We start from the raw sequence: 18,913 nt of genomic DNA on the forward strand, positions 1-18,913 counted from the left end.
AAAAGGTATGCCGCAAGTAAGAAAAAACGGTGTCTTTCTTTTCAGCGATAAGTTTTGTGTGAAAGTGTACAGCGCGCCGGGCGAACAGGCAGTTGGTTAAATACGGCTGCACGCAGCAAAATTGTGCCCAGAACGTTGCGAAGCCTCGGGATGGTTCGATGTGGCTTCCACTCTGGGCGGGACAACAGCAGCATGAGCAGCCGATAGATTATAAGATAAGAAAGAGTATCAATGGAGCATCTAAAGAACCGAAAGCGTTGAGATGCTTAGGATTGGGACTGTAAGAAATGAGAATTCATCTACGAATTCTATGTCTTTTATGTGCAAAATACAATCTCAAGATCCTGTTTGAAAGACGGTATCCTTTACTTGGAATATCTTACTTGCTTATCAGCTAATCCATTCGCTGCGCGACCTTTACCAAATGAAAGCATGTCCGAAACAGTTCTCACGGTCTCGCTTCATCGTCTGCTTATCTGGAAAACGCGCAGTAGTTTGCAAAGCGTGAAAAAATGCTTATCCTATGCGCTAAATGAGCATAACGATCGAGTTCTGCATGCGAGACAGACCTGGACCTGGTCGGATGTTAATTGTTACAAAGAAAAGTTTGCTTCGGAGGAAGAGGAGAAGAAATATTCAAAAAAAGGTTACACGTGTTGAATGGTTCGATAGTAAGGCAAATAAGACAAACTGTTCCATCGTTCCTTTCTTTGCTTAAAGGTGATGAACGTCCTTCAAATTAGCTTTGTCGCAAGTCTGGTTATGAGGCCTTGAAGGTTATAGGGGGAAGATATTACAACGCAAAAAATAAATCTTTATTTGTTTCTATTTTATTCTCAGCAATCGCATTTATGACTTTATTGTCGGCTATGCGCTTATCCTGAAAAAATCACTTTTATGACATTTTACTTTTTTATCCTTTACGCACTTGATCTTTGTTAACGATCGAGTGCTCTTTATGGCGTGGGAACTTTTTTGTCCTAGCGCGTGAGGCCTAACATGCGCATTTTCGTATTTTAACACGTTGTTCGTTGAATCTTCCTCCTTTGTTTTTTGTTTGTTTGATAAATTTTTAAACATATTTAAATCGATTTTATGGATTAATGGCTTGACTAAACCGCAACATGACTCAATTGTAGAGCAATTCAACAGTGCACCTTTTTTGCCGGGGTGCCAACCAACTGTATCTATATTGATCATTGAACGTGATCCCGATTGGATTCCGGATTCCCAATTGGTGATCCCATTGGATTGGATTTACGCATCCTCAGGACCATCTTTGACATTGTGTTCGAGCATGGAGCGTGGAAGAGAAGGATGAACCACGAACTTGCTGAGCTGTACGGCGAATCGAGCAGCATCCTGACGGTGGCGAAGGCTGGCTGGATACGATGGCTGGGTCATGTCATGAGGATGCTGGACTCATGCCTCACCAAGAAGGTGTTCAACAGCGATCCCCAGCTCGCCATAAGGCGCAGGGGAGCACAGCTAACTCGATGGCTGGACCAGGTGAAGCGAGAACTGACGGATGCATGGATGGGAGGCTGCAGTCAGGGACCGAGCATCCTGGAGAATTGTTGTGGACTGGGCCATATCACACCGACGTGCTTTATCTTGCGCAGGCCAACAAGAGAGAGAGAGAGAGAGAGAGTAACAATTTATGTTACAATAATGTCTGACGTGCAATTCCTGTATTTAAAACCTGGTTTAAACATGTAGCGACATGCATCAAAGATTATTGTTATTGATTAATCATTGCTTTTGGAATTTCACAAAACATACTTAAATAAACCCCCATAATACGTGCATTTTTTAACAACTTACTATTCATTATAGTTATAATCGATCCTGGATCAATCCAGGGAGTCAAATTTGCATGAATCATTCGATTTCCCTTAACACCTTGAGCATCATGGCTATCATACCCAAGCGACAAAATCGACATGCTTTCTCGCTCTCTCAGGTTTACTGATGTATTGGGTAGAATGAGAAAGCATGTCGATTTTGTTTGTTGGGTATATGACTGATCCCCCTCCCCCACACGAAAGTAAAAAGTCTCTCCTTGGAGAAAGTTCTCTTCTTCTTCTTCTTTTTGGCTCAACAAGCGTTGTCGGTCAAGGCCTGTCTGTACCCATTTTTGGGGTTGGCTTTCAGTGACTTTTGGATTACCCCCAATTGCAGGATAGTCAGTCCTACGTACGGCGGCACGATCTATTTAGAGCTTGAACCCATGACAGGCATGTTGTTAAGTCGTGCGAGTTGACGACTGTACCATGAGACTGGCTGGGGAACGTTCTCCACAGGTTGAAAATGTGGGCCGCGGAAAATGTATTTTCAAAGCCAAGTGGTCCGCGATCCTAAAAAGGTTGGAGAGCACTAGTTGACATGATCGATACTTCCATTTTATCTTCTTGAAATTCAATATATTCAATTACACTTCTCCGGCGGTCTTAGTTATCATATGACAATAAAAAAATGTAAACAAAGGGGCGTTGCTCCCCAAGGAATCATAAACAAAAATGGTCTGGCACTCAAAGTGTTAGATAGATCTCGCTTATGTTTTTTTTTTATTATTCTTGATAGAAGTGCAAGAACCATACTCGATCTAGAATTTCTTAATGCCAGTTGTGGGCTTAGCTGCCAGTTCAAAAGAGCTATTTGATGCTAAGATGGAAATTTTTGTAGGTTTTGGTTTAAAATCGACGAAATCTATCCTTTTTCCTTTTTTACTGGGTTCATTTTTAATTTTCATTTCAAGCTACGTTTTAAAATTAATTAAATGCAGTATATTAAATTAAGTATGTGCAACGAAATGATCGTTTACGGTGATCGTAAATCACCGGATGGCGCTCACCCAGTGATTTTACAGTTGCACATTATGGATTTTGTTTTGTTCTTTTAAACTTGCCTAAAGTTTTTAGCAGGATTATTTAACAGACATAGCTGATTTGCATTGAAAAAATAAGAAAGATAATGTTCACTCAATACATGAAATTTGTAAAGAATAAATAAAGAGTACGGTGAGAAGAGCATGTGTTTCAAACTGACAAAAAAATATTTAAAAAAATATAAAATATAGCTGAATAGACTTCAAAAGCTTTCGGATGTTGTCATTCTCAAACCAACCAAACCAAGCCAACCAAACTTTACGACCCTCAACCATTTACATGTTGGCGATTTTAGTCCCCAATATAATAAGCAGTAAAGAGAGTAAAGAATGAACGTTTTATGGCTAACATACTGGCCGCAGGCAAAGCATACCCCAAAATGGAATTTCGGGAGGATTCCACCAATGGATTGCAGCGATGCACAACGAAACGGATTGTTTAATTATGACAAAACCTTACATTCTGAGCAAAAGATTTAACTACAGCATTTGTGAGGAATGTGCAGCTACAAGACACATCCTTGCGGCTATTGTACAGCATTTTTTGGACATTTTTTCTGAGCTTTCTGAGGAACGAACCACATACCTAGGGGTACGGAGAAGACGGCCACATCCTGTCTGAAGATGATGTATGTGTGCAATTACAGTGACATAAATTTTTATGATGGATTTCATAATGGATTTTTTGCTCCCAGAATTCTGAGCGTAAGATCATTTTCTCAATGGCTGTTTTGAAATTGTTTGATCATTAACTTTAAATAATAATGTTAATGAAATAAGGGAAATAAGGGAAGTTTAAAACAGTTAATTTATTTTTAGCTACAGCAGCATCTGTTTCAAAAGCTCGGAGGAAGCAATCTCACAAAATAGGGAAATAGAAAATCTCTACCACACTTTATAACCTTCAGGAAGTGTACATGTTCGAAGCTGGTTCAATATTTACCCCCAGCTCAGTAGTGCACCATCGACCGAATAAACAGTTGGGGCACGACAGGCGACGACGACGACAACGACGGTATGAAAATAGCATTCCAATAAGATTGGGGTCCGGACCGCTGGAATAGGGGGGGGAATGAAAACTATACACCCCAACACTGCTTCCACGAGAGAGCGCAAGTGTACACTATTTCACGGAGGACATCACATTCGGAAGCTGTGTGAGTGTGTGTTGAGTGGGGGTTAAATTCGACACACATGTTAGGGCGCGACCGTGCTAGAGAGCGCGGCGACACACCACACAGCCGCCGCCGTACAGGAAGGAACCTTCACTATTGCGCGACGGGGGCACAGCATCGCGCCCCGCCGGTGGACGTCGACGAAGGCATGATGCACGGCGGTTCATGCTCGGTCCGCCGTGGCTGTGACAGAGAGAGCAGGAGCAAGAGCAGACCCACACCATCTGTAAGCGCGTAGCGCGAAATGTAAAAACAGTCGTAAAACTGGACCCGGTTTGAGACGTTTCAGAGTTTTCCGTTTTGGTTGTTTTGTTCGTACTACGACCAAGTGCTTAATAATGCGCGGGTCGGTTCCATCTCCCGGAGATGTGCTGTGCCGCGCGTATGATGAAACTAACCATTTATTTGTGAACAAAAAGCCGTAAAATTATTCCTAAGAATTAGTACCGGCGTGGGTACGGTACCGGCAAAAGCACCTAGAATTCCCACTTGCCGTCGAGATGGTGTGTGTGTGTGTATGTGTGTGTGTGGGAAATGAAACATTTATGGAACGAATTGTGTTATGAGAGCTGTTGAAATAATCGCATTGAACTAGGCTAAAATTAAACAACGTTCTATCGTATTTCAAAATTCGAAAGGGACGAAATCGGTGCTTTGAACGTTCGTCGCTCCGTCCTAACGACAGCACAAAGGGAAATGGCGATGCATTTTGCGCATATTATATCCTAAGGTTGAGCTGCCGAAAGCCGGATGACGAACATATGGTTAGTTTTACGACATGTTTACGTGTGTTTATATAAACAGGCCAGTAATGTCACACATTAAAATATTTGCACGCTCAACGCATGCGGCGGGGACCTGAATCAACCATAAACAATAGCTAGAAGTGGATGGTTTAAGATGGCAACGATTTGCTACCATACGGTGTGCGCGGCGGCATCGTCTGCATTCCGTTTCGTCTGTCTTGTTGTGCGGACAAAACTCACATATCGCACACGAAGATTGGCAGGATGTATGATAGCTCCAAAATGGTGTCAAATAATTTGTTTATACTATCATTTAATCCATTGAAAGCTTCCCTAAACAAAAGCGGCGGAAGTTTGGTTTAGTTTTATTTGATTAATAATTACGACCCAGCCGGACAACCGGTCGACATATGTCGAAGTGTGTCTTCCCCGTAAGGATTGGTTTGTTTTAGTTTGGTTATAGAATTTTTATTATTGATTCGGTTTACTTCACATACTCTTTTTGTTTTAATTTCATACATATTTCTCGTAACATCTTGCCCTAAACGGGCTTTTGGGGCACACGGAGGATAGTTTTTGCCAGAGAGTTTTGCCCCTTTGTTGCACTGCTGCACTGCAATATTGTTAGGCTAGGTAAACTGTCCTACTTCTGCTGCTGCTGCTGCAGCGCGCGCGGATGATGATGGAGTTAATTTTTATTCGTTTTTTTCTGTTCTTCTCTGTCCTACACCACGTGAATTCTCTCCTTAACATTGCCTCACAGGAGGTGTGTACTGTGTATGACCGGTACACGGGTCCCCTCACTCAAATTGAGTGTAGCAGCGAACTGAGTTTAATCTCTATTCTCCTTCTTTCCCCATCTATTTCCACAACATCCGGAAGGATAGCATATGGAATATTCTGGTTTGCTGCACAGCACTGCAGACATAATGTTTTCCCATCCTTTCAACCGGGTTTTTCAATTAAAACCGCAGACTAGTCGAGTATTGCTAGACGGTGACGATGATGTTGTTGCACATGTTGCGCGTACGGTTTGGGTTTACGAAGCGATCGTTAGAGGTTTATCATTACAGCTATACTCCGTCGCACTTTTCTATTATTATTATAAACCTGATCGTAACCTTAGTGTTTTTTCTCTCGCGTCGAACGGTTACCGGTTACCGTGCATAGGTTCAGAGATCAAAGATCACTCACATCAAAGACCATTGGCTCGTCCCTGCCTTATGCTGCTGTGCATTATATAAACCCGTTCATTTGTACTATGATACTTTTTTTCTCTTCTTTCTTTTTTTTTTGTCTCCACACAAGTATCACGGGACTTCCTTCCTGTGTTAGTTCTAAACACAAACCCAGCAGAAAAAGCACTACAATCCAGCAACATATTCATACTTGTTCTTCATTCTTTCTTCTCAGCTGATCTTGCTTCATTCCCGGTTGTTCATTTTTCATCTCACACTTTATACTATAATACACAGCGAATAAACCTCTCCTGATCATAATGATGATGATGGTGATGCACTTAAATCAATGGATTGATGTGTAATATGAGCATAATAAACAAACGACACCTATCTTCAAACTGCTGTACTGGCTTTTTGGCGTAAGCGGCAAAGGAACGCAAGCAACAGCTGCGTATTGCATACAAGCATGTGCTCTGTACAGCAGTATACAGGGTTTTCCAGGGGCTCTCTCATAGCTGTGGGACACTTCTTTGAAACTTTCCTATAGGAAGTGAACTTCAAATGATGGAAATTGGACTCTATGGTACCCTTTTTGGAAAGGATCTTTGTAAATTCCTATTGGATCTTTGTAATTTGTCCACCAAGAGTGCTATAGAGTTCAATTCCCATTACAACAAGTTTATTTCACTTAAGAAAGAGTCAATAAAGTGTATCACAGCTATGAAAACTCCTGGAAAACCCCTATAAGCATTTTTAATCGATCGTGCACGACATTGCTCGAGGTGATGATACGAATTTATCTAATGCAACGCGCTGCCAACCGCTTACTGCACATTCCGTGCTTATCCTGGGCATTTGGAGTTGAAATGATTTTATTTCATGCTGTTTTATTTCTTGTGCTACTTTTGAATTTGTATACGCATTTTCTTTCGCAAACCTTCTGTCTGTAGCAGGTTAAATGTTTAAGCGCAGTTACTGAAGCAGTTGTTTGTCTACTTTTTCCTCCCCCATTAGGTCTAGGCCTCAAATGGAAAGCAATGGTTCTGAACGATCAGTGTGTTGTGTGCATCTAGCACAGTGGATGTTGGCATTTTTTGTTTGTTTTACAAATCACTCAAATCAATGCCATTCCTATTTACATACACGTGGTTGTTGTTGTTGACTAGCGTACCCACACACACACACTCACGCGTAATGCTGTTTTCCTCCTCACCTTTCGTTCGAAATAACCGACGGTGGCGATTGGTTTTTGGTACGGGGTAGTGTAACGAATGTCCTCGCAACGAATATCATTGCCTATATCCCGCATTCCGCGTTTGCTCGGTATTGTTCGCTTTAATGCTTTACTGTTATTTACATTACAATACATTTCGAGGAAAAGTACACTACCGACGAGCATGTGCTCTTGATTGCTCCTTTTTTATAGCATTTATTTGCGATTATTTCTTATAATCTGCTGTTATTTATTCGCGAAATGTTTGTGTAAATTAGTGAGGGAAAAAACAATCTGCTACTGTCCTGCATGGTTCTGAAAGATATTTTGCGAATGCAACGTTGTATAATCATATTATATGCACTCGTTACACTGTTTGCTTTTGAACAAAGAAAACTAGATAAACACAATCGAATAGTTTCGAAAAAGAAAACCCCAAAAGGATAGAAAATAAAGCAAATCGTCTCTCTATCATTAATTAATTAACGTGAAGATATAGAGGGTATGGTCGCTGATAGAACGCTCGTCATACACCATCCACCGCAGTGCATTCAGGAGAGCTCATCCGTGGTGTAGATGTAGCCTTGTCCCTTCAGGATGTACAGTCGCTTTTCCACGGCCTCTTTGTCTACGGACACAAAGTGCGAGTTAGTGAAACGTTAGAATACAACGCGTTAGATAATTTAATAAATTCGATTCTAAAAGAAAATAATAACCTTTACGATTACTTACAGTTCGAGAGCAGTATCTTGTCCTGCGGGTGTTTCGACTTCTGCGCCAACCAGTGCAGCAAAATCTGGGCCGACTGGTACCGCGGGAAACATTCAGCTGGTTTGTTGAAAAGTTCGTCCACGGCTGCCATTTGACACTGTTTGGACGGACAAAAAGAAGAAACAGGGGTTTGTTAGAGCTTGCGTAAAGCAGTTTCGCGAATTTCGCGCTCCCAAAACAATACGAACCATCTGCAGCGCAAACTCGAAGATGATTTTATCAGCAGTTATATTGCTCGCGTTAGCGCGCTGCAGCAGCCCGGCACTGTTTAGCTTCTTGGATTCGATCAGCGTTGAGCGATACTTTGCGTGCATGGTAGTTAACACTGCAATGAACAATCAGGCAAATAATTATCTACTACTGTGGGACTCTCTTTTTGTAGCACCGTTATCGTACCGTTTTTCACACTGTTGGAAGGTTTCAGATTGCCGGCCCGGATCTGTGCCGACGCCAGGTTCATACCGGCCGACAGGAGATGGAGCGCTCGCACCAACAGCACCAGGCGTTCCGCCCGCTTGCAGTGTTCCGGCTGGTGCGGTGGAACCGGTTGCGCATCGGCCAGCATCATCGAGGACAGCGGGGCACAGCGCGAGTCGGCCACGTCCAGTATGCAGTCGGTCAGTGCTACGACAAAGTTCAGCTTGGCCAGCGTTTCGTTATGATCTCGCTGAAAGTGTAAAACATAATTTCCGTTCCACATCAATCGCCCCACAAAAACCGACCGACCGAACTTACATCTAGCAACGTTTCCGCGTGCAGCTCCGGTGCGTGGAAATTGATCGGATGATCGTCGATGGTGTGATCGTCCAGGTAGCTCTGCAGTCCTCCGGCTGCGCCCAGCTCCGGCAGCGTAAAGGCCCGCGCTGTCAGCGGGTGTCCGTGGTGGTGGTGATGGTGGTTGTTATTCTCCACACCGCCCATCAGCGTGGTCGGACTGCCGAGGGCCGGCAGCTTCGAGAGCGCATTGTTCATGACGGGCGAGCTGGTGCCGGACCGGCGCAACGGCGATTGGTGGGAGCCCGGGCTCACCGTCCAGCAGCTGGGTGGCGGTGGCGTTTCCGACAGCGAGCCACCGGATGTCGATCTTCGCCGACCGCAGGACGGTGGCGTCCCGATGGCAAACTGTACCGCCGGTGGTGAAATCGATCGGATATCACAATTGCTGCCACGATTTTCCGATCGCTTCATATTAATAGGCTCCGATCGGGGTATTGAATTGTTCTGGAAGAAAAGCAAGAAGCGTTAGTACAGAGCTTGGGAGAGCAAAACCGATATTTGCAACACACACACACACACCTTTGGAGGCGTTTGCGCTTGGGCACGGGACACTTTTCGGGCAGCCGTTGGGACGGGTTTCGGTTCTGAGATCGGCAGCGTGCTGGGTCGGGGCGGACTCGCCTGAGCCTGCGACATCGGTTGAGGCACTCGAGTTGGTTTACTGGCAGGGCAAAACAAAAAATGGTTTCAAGTGAATTGTAAGTCGATGGAGACACGGAATTGGCGCAAACTACACACCTCTTGTCATAGCTACCACCATGGGCGGGATCGACCGGAATATTGTTCGGAACTAGGACAAAATCATCCGACTCTTCGGGGCTGCTGTTGGATGTATGGTTCGCGCTGATCGTTGCCACACTATCATCAAGCTCAGCGATCGGCACTGGGAAGAAAGAAACACATAAAAAAAACGTATTAAATACAACAATGGCAACAATTGCAGCACATCTTCTACGCTGTAACACGCACTTCAATAGAAATTAAAGCAAAATTAATACGCTTTCCCGTAGCGGAATGGCAACAGTTACTTCAGCAATATTAAAACCTTTTCAACAACTGTCAGCGAGGAATGATATTACGGAAAAATCACAACCACCACCACCAACGGGCAGAATACGTGCACGTACACACATACACACGTATATTGATGGGCAATGCATTTTGATCACACAAACCAGGGTGGCGTTGCTGTGCAGGCAGCACTTGCAGCAGATAAGTGCAGTGGTTATTTTTGTACATGATTCGGTTGGCTTCTGTTCTAACCGTGACCGACCGCATCTACAAACGACCGAAGGTGGGCGAAAGAGGGAGGGACAAAAAAGAAAAAGGAAATTCACGTTGGACAACGAGCAGCGGTCAGCGAATCGCGAGGAAGTACGATGGTCTTTTCATTCATTAAAACTGCACATGAGGACACTGGGCCAGTGTTCGTCTTGCTGTGGTTATTTTCCTAAACCAATATCAAAAATGTTCACCCTTGCTTACCATTATTGTTTTCGACCGTCTGCTTCTTTGCCAGCTCATGCAGATGGTGTTGCTTTTGCTGCTGCATTTGCTGCTTCTGTTGTTGGGCATGATGCAGTTGTTGCTGCTGCTGCTGTTGCAGCAGCAGTTGCTGATTAATGTGCTGCTGCTGTTGGTCGTGGTGCTGCACCGTCTGCTGACTGCTCGGCTGCTGGTGATGGTGGTGATGCAGCTTCTGCTGGTTCTGCTGCTGCAGTGTGATGGGTGCCGTTTTCTGATGCGGACTGCTGACTTTGCCCGTCGCCCCGAACGGTGTTGGTGTTGGGTCTGCGGAAATGAAAATGCGAAAGTGATTCGTCTTATTAAGCGCTCCTTTTGTTTGCAACCTATAATGCAGTACAAACCATTTTTACCTTGCGGTGTTTCGGCCCGCTGCAGGAAGGGATGATTGAAGAAGGTGTCAAAGTTCATACGCTCCTTCGCGTTACGGCGCAGCAGCCCCATAAGCAGGTCCGTTAGCTCTTTGGAAGTACCGGATGGAATCCTGGATGGAAATTAGAAATCCAGAAATAGGACGGACGTGTAAGAATGCATTCATTTCAATGAAAACCCTGCTCCCAACCCACAACCCCACAACTGGGATTATCATAAGGACATACTTTGGGGCCAGATTGGCGTTCCTTTCGTAGAACATTTTCAGCTCCTGCGGTGTGTGGGCTTGGAATGGTGCTTTCCCAGTCAGACACTGAAACACGATGGTGCCCAGCGACCAGAGATCTGCTTTAGCATCGTACTGCAGTGACATGATCACTTCAGGAGCCTGAACAAGAGCGGGGGAGCGAAAATGAAAATTAAATTAGTTTTTCCGCAACGGCAAACCGCGACTTACCATATACATCGGCGAGCCGCACAGGGTTGCGGCCATATTTCCATCCTGTAGAAACCGGGCGAACCCAAAGTCGGCTGAAAGTGACCACCGCGGGCAAAAGGTAGGTAGGTAAATAAGCGTATTTCAATTTTCTACATATTTACATGGACACCGTCCCGAAACACACAGTCCCTTACCTATCTTAAGCGTAATCTTCGATGGTATGGGCAATCCTTTGCCGCAGTTATGTGATAGGAGTATATTTTGCGGCTTTAGATCCCGATGGACAACGTCTGCCTGGTACAGGGCCTTCATAGCGTTTGCTGTGAAAACGGACAGATAGAGCAACAACAACAAAAACAACCTAAATTTAGTACTGGACCAATAGAACACACGTCATCAATGCACTACACACTCGCTCACTCCGTAGGATATGGAAGGTTAAAGGTGTTTTTAAAATGATTACTTTTTAAACGAGATATTCAAGAGAATCCTCAAGAGATCGTTATATTTTTACGTCCGACCCATAAAAAAGCATTAAGGACGCTCTAATGGGGTGTATTTACACCTGGCGCACGTGCTTCATAAAAATGGTAGCATAGCTAGCAGGGGGAACGAAGCGAGTAGTTTAATCCACACCCTGATGTACTAGATTCAGAGGGCATGGTTTTATAGTTTATGGTCTCCTCACGCTTTAGGAGAGGGCGTGATTTATCCGACGAAATTGGCCTCTTACCCAGTTGACCGAGGAACAGTCGAATGGTGTCTTCGCTGAGGGTTCCTTTTACTGCCAGATAGTCCGCCAGGTCGCCACCGTTGCAGTACTGTGAATGGAAAGGAAAAAAAACAGAGGAGATTGTCAAAATGAAGTTTAAACAATTGTAATGCTATTGCCCTTGCTATCTTACTGAAGTCTGAGCCGAAATTTATTATAACGAGATTATAAATGGTTGCTTAGTGCAGAAAATTGTCCTTGCTTACAGGGTTTTTCAAGTCACATTAAAATGTAAATATTGATATTCACCGCGTGCTACATGTTAATCCATATTAATCTATTATCAATTTCCATCGTCATAATTTTTAATTTCTTCAGCATGATTTTCTACACTTCTACAGTCTATTGCCATCGTTTTTTCACCGGACGTCTGAAGTCGCATCTCATCAAGATTTGTACAACATTTTCAAAATGAATAATACATGCATTTTGAAGCTTTTAATAGGGTTTTCCGAGTCAATTTCCAATATATCCAACATTTTTCATTGCTTGCGAGATGTTTTTCAACAGCTGTCAAATGTTGTATTTGCATCACAGTAATCTTTCAGTTCTTCTACATGATTTTCAACACGTCTCAAACTGGATTGGGTTTGACAGTTCTTAGTGATGTGTTGAAAATCAAGGGTAAAAACTGAAATTTTATGCATTTTATGCATGGCATTTTAGCATCTCGACTGTCAACGGGTGATTTAAACCAGCGTCAAACCCCGGTGAAAAATCTATGGCAGCAGCCCGTTGAAGGGTTGAAAATCATGCTGTAGAAATTAAAAATTATTGTGATGAAAATGAAATGTCAGATCGATGTGAAATAACATTTAGCACGCCGTGGATAACAATGTTTACATTCGAAACTGACTTGAAAAACCCTGTAAAATGTGTGACAGCTGTTGAAGAACATCTTCGAGGTGGTGAATCCCGTTATCCAAATTGTGCATAGTAAAGAGGTAAAGCCATAAATTTAAATCTCCTTTTACTTCATTTGAACAGGTTCTTGGGTACTATCACTAACGACAGTAATTTGTCTTGTCTCAACCAATCGGCCTAATCGTCCAGACAGATCCTCAAAAAACGTGTCCTCGTCTTGGGAGAAAGTCCGTAAAACTGAAGATTATGATCATACCGTGCACACGGGAAACCTTTTCCCGTTGGAATTGAATGTCCCACACCTTTATCAAAAGCACTAAAACGCAGCATCTGTACCGTTTTGAGATTGCCTTTCCCACTTCACACTTGCCGCGCGTGTAAAGAGTCATTCACATTGCAGGAAGGGAAGAATTCGACTACAAACACCCCTCCTAGGACCGGTGTATTGCAATTGATTTCCTCTTGTTCCTGCTGGTGGCCGGCGGCTCACACCGAGTCGAGTTGCTTGATTGAACTCACACTTCAGCCCTCCCATAGAGCTGTTGTGTCGCATGAGCGCGATGGTGGTACAATGGCCATTGCAGGCACAGTCAGTTGGCCCTTCCTCTCTGCCAAAGTGTATATAATGAAGGTTTATGAAGTGTATCGGTTCAACTTCCGGGCGCAGCAACTAGCCATTCCGAACGGCTGCTAAATCTACCGGAGGGAAAGAGTAAGCAGCTTCTTACCCTGGTGGATGGAGATCGGTTCGGTTTGGAAGGTTTAAAGCAGAGTCTCGTCCGCAACCAAAACCAGTGCCTCCATTCCAAACTCCAACTTCCCGAGCTTTGGCATGGTCTAATTAAACAAACATCTGTCAGGGATTCGGGCACGTCTACTCTTCTCCCACTTCCGGGTCCGATATTGTGTCATTCGATGCCTATCCTACAGCAGGGGAATTACCGACCACCGCCGGGGAGGATCTCGGTCGCTTATCATTGTCGGCGGCTGCTACTGCTGCTACCGATGGTCATCAGCATCATCATCATCGATGAGTGAAGGTATCGGGGACTGCACGGTGGTGGTGGTGTCTCAGACACCGATCGATTGAAAAATGTATGCACAACGGACACTGGCAAAAATCATAACGCGCGCGTGATACAACCATATGCGGGAGATGTCCAACAACATTGGCCCTCTTTTTTGTTGTTGTGAGTTGGGCGCAAACGACAAAGCGACAGAACAATTGTACATAATAGCACCAACACCTCTTGTGACTGCGGCCCGCGCTGCAAAGTGTCGGTGTGTCCTTCGGGAACGCCGATGGTGCCAATATGATAAATATTGAAAAAGGTTCTGCTGCCACCGGATTCACATATAGGAGGCAATTATGACTTTTTGCTCACACAGTTGGCACGCCCAGACAGACAGGGCCACTTTGGGCTAGTGTTTTGGGGTTGATAGGAATGGTACACTTGCCGCTACATATGGTTTAACGTGTACCTTCCATCACCTAATGGGGTCGTGGTGTTACGCTTGAGTTGATTGTAAATCGGGAGAACATTCACAAAATCCATTCATAGTGTTTAATTGCTTAGAAAGTAATAAATATTATTAGGCAGCTCTAGCGCAATCTTTTCGGAGCGTTTTCAATTTTTCTAATTAATATTCCACTCCTGATCATCACGCTCAAAATTGCGGGGCGATGTCAGGTTTTGTTTTGTCATGCAACACAAAAACAACGGAGAACAAGCGTGTGCAAGGCATGTCAGCTTTTGCATAATCATAAATAGTCATCATCCCTCGCGATTAAATGCAAAAAGGGCAAAACGGGATGCCATTTTCTACAAAACATTGTCCCAACATACACATAAAAAGCATCCTTTTCTGCTGATAGTAAAATAATGGATTGTTTGACTTATGGAATGAGTTCTCGCTTCATTTTTTTTTGGTTCCTTTCCTTTGTGCCCTCTCCCGAGCAGCATGTGCGTGCGTGCGTACTGTTGAAGCGTAAAACAGGAAAACGTTTACAGCTACAGTTCAAATGTCGTACACGCACGCAGTCGTATTGTTTGTGGTCCCATCGTCTCCGCTCGATGGGCGGCCGGAAAAAGCGAAACGCCATTCCAAACGGATCGTTACCCTTATGCGCCGAAAAGTATGCAGTCACCGTTGCACATCCCAAGCACACGTTGGTTTCGAAACAAAATGCATCCTACGGCACATACATACTGGGAAATCGTGACAGACTCGAAAAAAAGGGGAAATATACTGCCACTCCTCTCTTCCTGCCAAAGCCAAAATGCACCCCACCCAATCACCCCGTGACCATTTTCAGCGACCCTTCGAGTACCCTTTTTCTGCTGATTTCTTACTTCATCCGAAGCCTACAGCCACACCAGCACCACACAGGCAGGGGCCTAGTTCACGGTCAGATTGGGTTACGCCGACGTCACATTAAAACTAATTGAAACGATCACCCGAACACTCATTAGCGAAAAACCGGTGCACAAACCACCATTCGGATGATGACGGTTGCGTGCAGACACCCCTCCTGCACACATGTAGGCGCAGAGGACGCTGGTGCTGGTTTGATATTGTGAACTGTTAGAATTGCATAGGGGTCCGGTCGGGTTCGTCTTTTCTAATGCGGGAAGGTCTTTTGAACAACTCTATGAAGACCTATTGTAGCATACCAGTTGGTGGTAATCTATGCTTATCCCACGCACTCACACAACTTTCCCTTCTCTTGATCGATCCCAAGGGAGATTGTTTCCTTTGTAGAAAGAAAGATATTCGTGACTAAGCATGGAATTCTCTACAATAGTGTTAAATGGGGTATAATATGCTGAATAATATTTTAAAATTATAAACGGACGTAGTTTGATTCCTACCTGTGTGCTCACAGCCAAATCTGTGTACGCAATGACTGGTCTAGAACCGGTATATTAGCCTAGTAAGTGTATGCAAGGCGGGCATGATCGTATAACTTGTTAATACAGGCATTCCCGCAAAATTTTTGCCTCTAAATCACTATTTTTTGTATCGAAGAGACATAACTCTAAGACACCGATATTTTTATGTCTCTAAGACACCGATATTTTTCCTTCGTTGCCATCCATTTTTGACTGCAAGTTTATCGCTTTATTTAGAATTGTAAGTATTCATTTAATGTAAGTCTTCATGTAAGTCATTTAAGTTGGTAGGAGTTATCAACTATAAATAATATCGTCAAAGATATTAAAGTTTATTTTTTATTTTTTACAACAAAAAACCTAATGAAATGACAATGTCTCAATTTTCTTTCATAAAATTCTCAAAAACAATAACATAAAATTTAGCAACAGCGACTGCAAGATGATTAAGTATACCAAAAAATACAAAGTTTAGAGAGCAAAAAAGGAATAAAATCGTCTTCTGGCAATTTAAAAGACCCCAAACCGACTTTATGGATGATTCCGGAGTCAATAATTCAATTCAAAACTTTCGCCTAACCTACGGTTTGAATCAAATTTCCTCCTACTTGGCAGAAAGAATGTTGCCTACCCTCATCCAAAAAACCGGAACAAAACTATTGTATGCTCAACCAGACAGGAGAAACACGAGCACACATCCGTGTCTTTGTCGCGATGTTTCCGTTTAGCATAGTTTCAACTTTAACTTCCGTCATTGATTCGAGGTTCGTGCGACGTAAATAGATAGATAGTTGTGGCCGTTGTCTCCCCCGTAACGGCTTTTGTTAGGAAGGTAGGCACGAAAATCATAAATCGTGTGCAAAATCGAAAGATGCCAATAATTCAACACGAAACGAAAAAGCCCAGACAGACGAAACCATCCCTGGCAGGGATCGTCGGGTGGCAAGGCTTTTACATTTGCTGGTTAGGATAACTAAATACACATTCAACGTATTCGTATCCGTCAGAGCTCGGTGAATTTAATTGAAATAGTTATGCTCCAATAAATTAATCCGCTAGAAGAATTATTGTAGTTGATTACCGATCGATTTGATTGAATCGAAATGTTGCTTTTTTTATTAATCAATCCGTAAATTTCATTGCTTAGTTTATGACTAACTGTGCCGACAAATCGTTCCGCGTTGGCCATTCAAGGGTTGACAAATCAGGCAAATGCTGAATAAAGCCCAGACTTAACGACCACCACCCACCCAACCCACCCATAGAACGAGTGCCGTGCTTTGGGGTTCTAACACAGGAAGACAAACAAATCCCGATCCCTTACCGATTGTTTTCCCACTGAATGTAGCTTCCATAAACTAACTTGTTTAAAAGGCGTCAAGGCCAAGGAAAAATAGGAAAAATATGCTAAAAAAAAAAACAGTTCGTTTGTCTTTCATGAGACAGGCGAAGGATACAGACACTTCCGGTAAAATCGAACTATCCAACTAGGGGTTTAGTCCCGACACAGCTAGACACAGCAATGTTTTTCTCCTGCGCTTGAAAACCGAATAATTCAGCCTGCTGGTTCAGAATGCGCGCTCACGAAACGACATTTCTTGTGCAAATTGATTTTTTCGCCCTATCGATCAGTGGAAGCGCAAGGGCAGAAGTAGAGCAGAAACGGGATATGGATTGCGAATGCGACGCCGATATTTTATGCAGCAGAGATGCACACACACACACACACACACACACACGCACAGGACGACAGGCACCAGGCTATGAACTATAACAAAGTTTTCCCCTTTTCACACCCCATGTGATGCAGCTGCAGATAGAGCGAAACAGGGAAGTGGATGTGGAACACACAAAAAAATAGCAAATAATACTGCGTACGATATATCTTCATCCACACGACGCTGTCCCTTCTGCCGATAGGGATATTGCCGATCAGATGGATGAGCAATCGGTACACGGGAAGCGGACAAAAATCGAAGATAGCGAGGGGTTGAATAGAGCTATAAAATGCAGCCAAATTAAAAAGCTGCTGACCAACCAAAGCGAATGGATGGTCGGAGTGCAATTAACATTTAGAATTGTATTTATACTGTCCAGCTCTAAACATTTACGATCCGCAATGAAATCTTAAGTAAAGTCATCATTTCCAAAATAAAAGTGTAAAGACCCATTACGATGCAGCAGCTCAAGAACATGTCGTTCTTTTAATTTTACAAATATTTGAGATAAAATCACAACTGTGTCACATGATATCACAAAATTATTCGTAATACTGCCATTTAAACATAGTACTTCCAATAAACGACTACGGCTAAACCGTGGAAGCAAATTGAATTTTTGCAAAAAAGGTTTTATTTTTCATTAATTTTGCATTGTAAATCATCTTAATTAGGTCGTAGAAGACGGACTAATAAATAAATAAATAAATAATAAATAAATACATTAATTTATATCCTTTTATTTTGTATTTTATGGAAGCCGTACGATTTCATTTTCTGATTTTTTTTGTAACAGTCAGTTTTATAAAGGATTTCCAAGCTGGCCACACAAGTGTAAGGTCAAATTCTTACTTCATAATGAATCGATCAGGATCGAGAATAGAGTCAAATCCAGCGTTGTAAAAGTCAGTTGAACTATTTAATAGATAGTCTCAACGTAATAATATTTTTGGTATATTTATATTGTTAGATTTCGTTCATAATTTTCGTACAAAATGAATCCGCAGTTTGTGTACTCTTCGAAAGCAGCATCACCGGAAAATATATCGATCCGTTTCTTCATCAATTATCGACACGGTGTCGTCCTGGCTCGCAATTCTTTGCTGGCTTGTCCCACCACCGACATTACGCTAAAATTAGCTACACTAAAACCTACACGCGACTGAAAAACGTGATAGACCACAAAACGCCAGCACTATATTTTTCAACATTTACACGTACTTCACCTCACCATTCGCGCGCGCAAAAAAACACCCCGACATTCGGTTCGGCTTTGGCACAATATTTACCCACCGAAAATGCGCCGCAGGACATGAAGAACTACGGACAAACTCAAACCAAAAACACACCCGACGTGGAAGAAGGGGTCGTTGGATTTTAGTGCTATGTTCAAAAATTTGCTTGCGGTAACAATTAATCGACTCGACAGGGTGGCTCTGCTGCAACACACGGCGTGCCCGGGTGGGGTGTTTGTTATCCCCGGCCCGATAGGGAAGAGGGGGATTACCATAAATTTCGTTACGAATTACAATTCAATTGAGATGCGTCGGGTACAAAGAGGCGACCAAAAAAACAGGCGC

General features: G+C 43.3%; 1 protein-coding gene across 2 annotated transcripts in view; it reads right to left on the reverse strand.

The window, feature by feature from the left end:
• Positions 1-5,661: 5,661 nt before the first annotated feature.
• Positions 5,662-18,913, reverse strand: part of LOC121598245 (serine/threonine-protein kinase ULK2) — a 37,438-nt gene continuing 24,186 nt past the window's right edge. Inside the window, exons 3-15 of one of the 2 annotated variants that reach the window (XM_041924808.1) lie at positions 11,819-11,906; positions 11,280-11,405; positions 11,104-11,177; positions 10,874-11,034; positions 10,619-10,758; positions 10,236-10,541; positions 9,489-9,633; positions 9,270-9,411; positions 8,709-9,194; positions 8,370-8,640; positions 8,162-8,298; positions 7,935-8,070; positions 5,662-7,830 (exon numbers count right to left, since the gene is read on the reverse strand). In XM_041924808.1, coding sequence (XP_041780742.1) covers positions 7,754-7,830; positions 7,935-8,070; positions 8,162-8,298; positions 8,370-8,640; positions 8,709-9,194; positions 9,270-9,411; positions 9,489-9,633; positions 10,236-10,541; positions 10,619-10,758; positions 10,874-11,034; positions 11,104-11,177; positions 11,280-11,405; positions 11,819-11,906 — 2,289 coding nt within the window. In that variant the 3' untranslated portion in view covers positions 5,662-7,753. The remainder of the gene's footprint in view (positions 7,831-7,934; positions 8,071-8,161; positions 8,299-8,369; positions 8,641-8,708; positions 9,195-9,269; positions 9,412-9,488; positions 9,634-10,235; positions 10,542-10,618; positions 10,759-10,873; positions 11,035-11,103; positions 11,178-11,279; positions 11,406-11,818; positions 11,907-18,913) is intronic. The other variant, XM_041924809.1, reaches the window with a different exon arrangement.

The sequence above is a fragment of the Anopheles merus genome, chromosome 3L (assembly GCF_017562075.2).
Source record: "Anopheles merus strain MAF chromosome 3L, AmerM5.1, whole genome shotgun sequence".
Taxonomy (NCBI): domain Eukaryota; kingdom Metazoa; phylum Arthropoda; class Insecta; order Diptera; family Culicidae; genus Anopheles; species Anopheles merus.